The sequence below is a fragment of the Scyliorhinus canicula genome, chromosome 29, assembly GCF_902713615.1.
Source record: "Scyliorhinus canicula chromosome 29, sScyCan1.1, whole genome shotgun sequence".
Lineage (NCBI taxonomy): Eukaryota > Metazoa > Chordata > Chondrichthyes > Carcharhiniformes > Scyliorhinidae > Scyliorhinus > Scyliorhinus canicula.
The window spans coordinates 13335510-13342257 of record NC_052174.1 but is presented as its reverse complement, the minus strand read 5'-3'; the positions used below and the strand labels follow the sequence as shown (position 1 = coordinate 13342257).

At 47.4% G+C, this 6748-nt stretch overlaps 1 protein-coding gene across 3 annotated transcripts in view; it reads right to left on the bottom strand.

Moving 5' to 3' along the window:
• Positions 1 to 3574: 3574 nt before the first annotated feature.
• Positions 3575 to 6748, bottom strand: part of hsd20b2 (hydroxysteroid (20-beta) dehydrogenase 2) — a 39923-nt gene continuing 36749 nt past the window's right edge. For 2 of the 3 annotated variants that reach the window (XM_038786794.1, XM_038786792.1), the window contains 2 exons: positions 5632 to 5781; positions 4633 to 4846 (listed from right to left, as the gene is read on the bottom strand). In XM_038786794.1, coding sequence (XP_038642722.1) covers positions 4715 to 4846; positions 5632 to 5781 — 282 coding nt within the window. In that variant the 3' untranslated portion in view covers positions 4633 to 4714. Of the gene's footprint in view, positions 4847 to 5631; positions 5782 to 6748 lie in introns of all 3 variants that reach the window. The other variant, XM_038786793.1, reaches the window with a different exon arrangement.

The window sequence follows — 6748 nt, the reverse complement described above, 5'->3', positions numbered from 1 at the left end:
TGTTGTGGCCGCCGCGTTAGAGGAAGGGCGCCATTGTCCCGGCGGGAGCGGGGAGGAGGTTCACAAGAATGTGGTCAGGGCTGGAAAAATGCAGCCAGTTTGCCCCGGCGGGAGTGCGGAGGAGGTTTACAAGAATGGTCAGGGTTGGAAAAGTGTAGCCTGGAGGAGAGGTTGGGCTTACTTTCCTTGGAACAGAGAAGGCGAAGTGTGCTGACCTGATTAAGGTGTACAAAATAATGAGGGGCAGAGATCGAGCCGACGGGATATAATTGCTTCCCTTGGCGGCTAATTCTAGAACCAGGGGACATAGATTCAAGATGGGTGGCAGAAGGTTTGGAGGGGACACAAGGAAGAGCTTTTTCACGCACAGGGTTGTGGAGGTGGTGTGGGGGTAGGGTCCCTCCTTTTTAAAAAGTACCTGAATCTGCACTTTAAGTGCTGTAACATTCAGGGCTGTGGACGGGGTGCGGGAAGGTGGGATTACAAAGGGCACCTGGGTGTCCTCGGACTGGCATGGAAAAGATGGGGCCGAATGGCCTCCTTCTGTGCTGTAGCTTTTCTGTGATTGTACTTGAATTTTTTAACCAGGCATGTGTTTCGATTGACTTAAAATCCATCCAGACAGTGAAAAAAGGGACAATAGCTTTGGGAAGGTGGAACATAGGAGTATAAGTAAGCAATTCAGCCCTTCGAGCCTGCTCCGCCATTCAGTAAGATCAGATCAGATCATGGCTGATCTCTTCCTGGTCTCAAATCCACCTCCCTACCTGTTGCCCACATGCCTTGAACCCATTTTTTATCAGAAATATATCTCCTTCTTGAAACCATTTCATAGAATTTGCAACGAAGGAGGCCATTCGGCCCATAAAGTCTGCACCAGCCCTTGGAAAGAGCACCCTACTCAAACCCACACCTTCACCCTGTCCCTGTAACCCCACCTAACCTTTCTTTTGGACCCCTCGGGCAACTCGGCATGGCCAATCCACCTAACCTGGTCTGTGGGAGGAAACCAGAGCACCCGGATGAAACCCACTCAGACACAGGGAGAACGTGCAGACTCCGCACATACAGTGACCCAAGCCGGGAATCGAACCTGGGACCCCAGAGCTGTGAAGCAACAGTGCTAGCCACTGTGCTACAGTACTGTGACGCAGATTCCACCGCACTATGGTGATGGCCATGTTAGGTGACCGTTGACAGGACTGCGGGGCCAGGTCAAATGGAGTCAGTGACAGATGGAATACAAGTCAATATATAGTCAAGGTTGGTTTAGCACACAGCTAAATCGCTGGCTGTGAAAGCAGGCCAGCAGCAGGGGTTCAATTCCCATACCAGCCTTCCCAAACCGGCGCCGGAGTGTGGCGACTAGGGGCTTTTTACAGTAACTTCATTTGAAGCCTACTTGTGACAATGTGATTTTTAGGGGCTGTTTAGCACACTGGGCTAAATCGCTGACTTTGAAAGCAGACCAAGACAGGCCAGCAGCACGGCTCGATTCCCATAACAGCCTCCCTGGACAGGCGCCGGAATGTGGCGACTAGGGGCTTTTCACAGTAACTTCATTGAAGCCTACTCGTGACAATAAGCGATTTTCATTTCATTTCATTACGTGGATAAGCAAATGGCAGGGGCAATGCAGGGTATTTCTTAAATGAGAGGCTGGAAGTGTCGATGTGCAAAAGGCCCTGGGCATCTTTGTTCCCAAGTCACTGAAAACTATCATGCAGGCCCAGTCATCACAAGAGGATTTGAGTAACAGGAGTAAGGATATCTTGCTTCAATCGTGCAGAACTTCTGTTATACCACAAGTGGTGTATTGTATAGCTTTGGTCCCTTACCCATGGAAGAATATACTTGCCCCAAGAGGGAATGGAGCAGAGAATCACCAGACTCATTCCTAGGATGGCAGCACTATAAAAGAATCAAAGGGGGAAGACTGGACCTATATTCTCTGGAGTTCTCTCATTGAAACTACAAAAATCTTGGGAGGAACTAGAGAGGGTAGATCATGCAGAAAACAATGTTTCCCTTGACTGGGATGAGGGGTATGGTGGAAAGGGAGGGGAGGGCAGTCTAGAACCAGACTCGGTTTCAAAATAAGGGACAAGCCATTTTGGACTGAGATGAAGAGGAACTTCTTCACTCCCAGAGGCTGGTGAATCTTTGGAATTCTCTCCCCCAGAGGGCTGTTGAAGCTCAGTCATTATGTGTGTTCAAGCCATATAAATTTCTAAAATACTAATGGCATGAATGGATATGGGGATCTTGCGAGTCATGGCATTGAGGTAGACAATCAAAGTAACCAAACATGACTTAGTTGAATGGCAGAGCAGACTCAAGGGGCTGAATGGCCTACTGTTATTCATACAGGATTATATGCTTGACACTTCGAGGGAAGCACCGAAGGAAACCCTACTTTTGTGCCTGGGGTAATATGGCAGATACGTGGACAGGATGGGACACTATTAAAGGGACAGCGGTTATAGAATTATATACAACAGAAAGAAGCCATTCAGTCCATTGTACCGATGCAAACTCTTTGAAAGACCAATTAATCCTATGCCGCTGCAAGTTTTCCTTTTCAAGCATTTATACAATCCACTTGTGAAAGTTACTGATCCCCTTCTGCCAATTCAATATTTATATTCCTGCTTGACACTTGCTGTCTAGACACAGGTATGGGTGCTAAGCAAGATACTGGAAGGTAACGGAGAGAGAAGGCTGAGCCGAGGGAAGCACCCAGGCTTGGGGAACCCATGCAGGCTTAGGGAGACTAGTGCAAAGAGTGGGATGGGAAGCAAAAAACCTACTGGGAAGAGGGATTAAGAAAGAAAAAAAAGAAGTGGTCTGCAACCAGAATTTGAAATGTTAAATTTAACAATTTAAAAAAAAAATAACAGCCTTCATCCATTAGATGGCGGTCTTGGCTATAAAGCATCAATTGCGATGGGGCAGACCCACTAGTTGGCATCGAAATAACAACGAAATAACAAATGCAACAGAAGTGTCAGGTCATCCACTTTTGGTCCCAAGAATTGCATTAGAACCAGTTCTTTTTCAAAATGGCAAAACTTGAGAAACTATATAGAGCAGCAATAGGATCTGCTCATTGACATGCACAGGTCACTGAAAGCTAGTTCAAAAGCAGCAAAAAGGGCAAATGGAAAGTTGGTCCACATACCAGGTGGGTTGGAATACAAAAGGAAGTAGTGATAATAATAACTTATTGCCACAAGTAGGCTTCAATAAAGTTACTGTGAAAAGCCCCTCGTCGCCACATTCCGGCACCTGGAGGCCAGTACAGGAATTGAACCCACGCTGCTGGCCTTGTTCTGCATTACAAGCCAACTGTTTAGCCTACCGTGCTAAACCAGCCCCTCATATTTCAGTCATACCGAGCCTATCAGGCCTTCTGTGGAATCATTGTATCGAGTTATTGGGCACCACACTTCAGGAAGTACATGCTGGCCTTGGAGGAGTTCTCACCAGGGTAGTGAAGGAGGAGACGTACCTTTATAATAATATAAACAGGGGCTAGTCCAATGTCTGTGCCAGAAATGGGTTGTAGACGGAATGAAACACTTGCAAGTTTATTTTCAACCTTTTAGGAGAACAATACCACCAAAACATGGCTTAACATTTTGCAGAGTTCTTTGAGCGAGCGAGGCCCATTTTTGCTGGAGAGTTCACAGATTGAACAGGAGATCCTGGATATCAGGCTGGGAATCACACTGGCACTGGTGGATATTCACCATCACCGATTTTAGGAGGATCTATCACAGATTCTGACCATGCTCTCAGCTTTAGTCCTTGGAAACTTGCCTTCTGCTACCTGTACTCCCAACGCGAGCAGGCATTTGGGTTTTAGTAAAGTGTAGAAAATATACTTGACTTTGCTAACAGATGCACCAACAATTTTAGGGTTGGGCCAAATGCCAACAATTGTGTAACCGGGTCGAGAAAGCAGCCCCCTTTTGAACCTCTTTGCAAAAACCCTCCTATTTCAGTCATACAGAGCCTATCAGACCTCCTCTGGAATAATTGTATTGAGCACCACACTTCAGGAAGTACATGCTGGCCTTGGGAGTTCTCACCAGGATAGTGAAGGAGGAGACATACCTGGTAAAGTCTGCTGACACTATTTAAGTGTTACAGCTCATTATAAAACCAATGCCTTAACTAGAATTGCATTGCAACCTCAACACCCCGTTTAATGGCACTCTCCCAGTGTTCATGCAAAGTGCCACAGGAGGTGTTAACAAGGTGTCAAGTCAATTTGCATTTAGAAGTGTTATCCAATGCATTTGCCTCTAGTTACATATGGTTAAACCAGGAATCCCGATATGGCCAATTGTATTTTTGATATTAAAACAATACATTAAAATAAACAAACAGTTTAGTTCCTGCTCCAGTTCTTGGAATTGGTTGGTCCAATTCTAAAAGAAGGTTCGAACATCTTTCGAAAATCTTAATTCAAGGTCTTAAAAGTTCTGCCTTGTTCACCTGAACAAAGAGGTTAAAAAACCACTTCAGCTGGCCCGACAAATTCAGTTACATGGAACACGCCATTGAATTAAACCACAAATACCAGATAGTGACAGAGAACCAGAAAATAATGACGACGAGAGAACACCAGAAAATAATGACGACAGAGTATGAAAATGGTCTATCCCTGCACCCCCACCCCACCCAAGCCCCTCCAATCACATTGAGGCTACATTGTCTTGTACTTCCTCCTCCATTTCTCCACCAACGGCAGTCTCCGCTCAGAATATTTCTTCATCTTATTAATGCTGAACTGGGTCAGTCGGAGCCATTCTGGAAACAGCCTTTCGAGAAAGAAGTGCTGGACAAACAGTCAAAATAAGATCAGGATAAATTAGCGTCTGGTCCCAACACAGCTATCACCCCTACTTTATCAATGGACAACATTATACAACACTCACTTCCCTTCTTGGGGGAAACTGCAGGTCACCTCATGTTAAAACGTTCTGGAGCATAGAGCCCTCAGAGTAATCAGATATTGAACTATTGAGATTCACTGGGCACAGTAGCATGGCCAATTCACCTAACCTGCACATCTTTTGGACTGTGGGAGGGAGGAAATCGGAGCATCCGGAGGAAACCCACGCACATATTGGGAAAAGGTACAAACTCCAACTACGAGGCAGTTGTGCTAACCACTGTGCCACACTGCAGTGTGGGGAGAGGGATGGATGTTAATACAGCCAGGCCTGATGCACACATTTTTACCATCAACAGGAGTGTCGAATAGCAGATATGTCAGCCACCTGATCAGCAACAAGGTTAATTTCAGCTCCCCAATTAATTCCCAGGCAGAGATTAGGAAGTTGCACAGTGTCTACTTTCCACTTCCTGCAGTGTGAGGAAGAGGACAGATAGCGAGGTGCTACATCCTACCAGACCACCCTTCCCTTCTTGGGGGAAATTGGTGCTAGCGTGTTGGGCTTGTGACATGCTCATTCCACCCAGCCACCCCCCTCATTTTCTCACCGCCTATCCCGACCACTCCCATCTTTGCTGCTTGTAGTTTCACAGGATATCAGGTCTGTCAAGAGTACCTCACACAAAATGACCGAGGGACAGCGCACCAATAAATTAAGCACTTGCCTGCATGGCATGGGACCAGCATCCATTTGTCCGCTCTCTAATGCCAACTGTGTTCAGAGCTTCCTGGGCATAGTCATCTGCAGTCCTCACAAAGAAATTGGTTTCCATATCATGCGTCAAGTTGGTGGAGACCATGAGAGGCAAGACACACTAGGGTGGGGAAAAGAAATCTCAAGCCAGTTTGTAATATTAACTTAGGATATGAAAAAAATATCCGAAACATTTAACATGGCAGCACGGTAGCATGGTGGTTAGCATAAATGCTTCACAGCTCCAGGGTCCCAGGTTCGATTCCCGGCTGGGTCACTGTCTGTGCGGAGTCCGCACGTCCTCCCCGTGTGTGTGTGGGTTTCCTCCGGGTGCTCCGGTTTCCTCCCACAGTCCAAAGATGTGCGGGTTAGGTGGATTGGCTATGCTAAATTGCCCGTAGTGTAAAAAGTAAGGTTAAGGGGGGGGGTTGTTGGGTTACGGGTATAGGGTATAGGGTGGATACGTGGGTTTGAGTAGGGTGATCATTGCTCGGCACAACATTGAGGGCCGAAGGGCCTGTTCTGTGCTGTACTGTTCTATGTTCTAACTATCCCAATCATCTCTTGGCCAACCTCACACCTTACAAGGATGAACTCCTCAAAACTCCTTGGGTGGAATCCTCTGACCTCCCAGCCGCTGTCAATGGGCATTCGAATTGAAGCCAGCCCCCACCGTTGGGAAACTTGCAGGCGGGGCTGCGCTGCCGACAGGACCAGAGAATCCCGTCACCAATTGAACAGCCAGAGAATCCCAGCCCCCATGATCACTTGCACCAAGTCCTATACATCCATTTGCCTGGCCAACACCTCAAATTTAAAATTCTCATCCTCATTTTGAAATCCTCACTTCTTCCCTGCTTCTGTAACCAGGGGCCTCAGGAAAGTTGGGTGGGGGAAAGAAATAAAAAGGTACACTGGCACTCCCACAGCCAGCCGGTGGGGAAATCGGGGGCGCTGTCCAAAGTGGCTCCCCGATCTGAGAGTGGCCTCAAGTCGGGGGAGGGGGGGGGGGGGGGGGGGGGGGGGGGGGGGGGGGGTGGGGATTCCCATGGCCCAGAAAACCAGCAAAGTGCCAATGAATTGTGGCT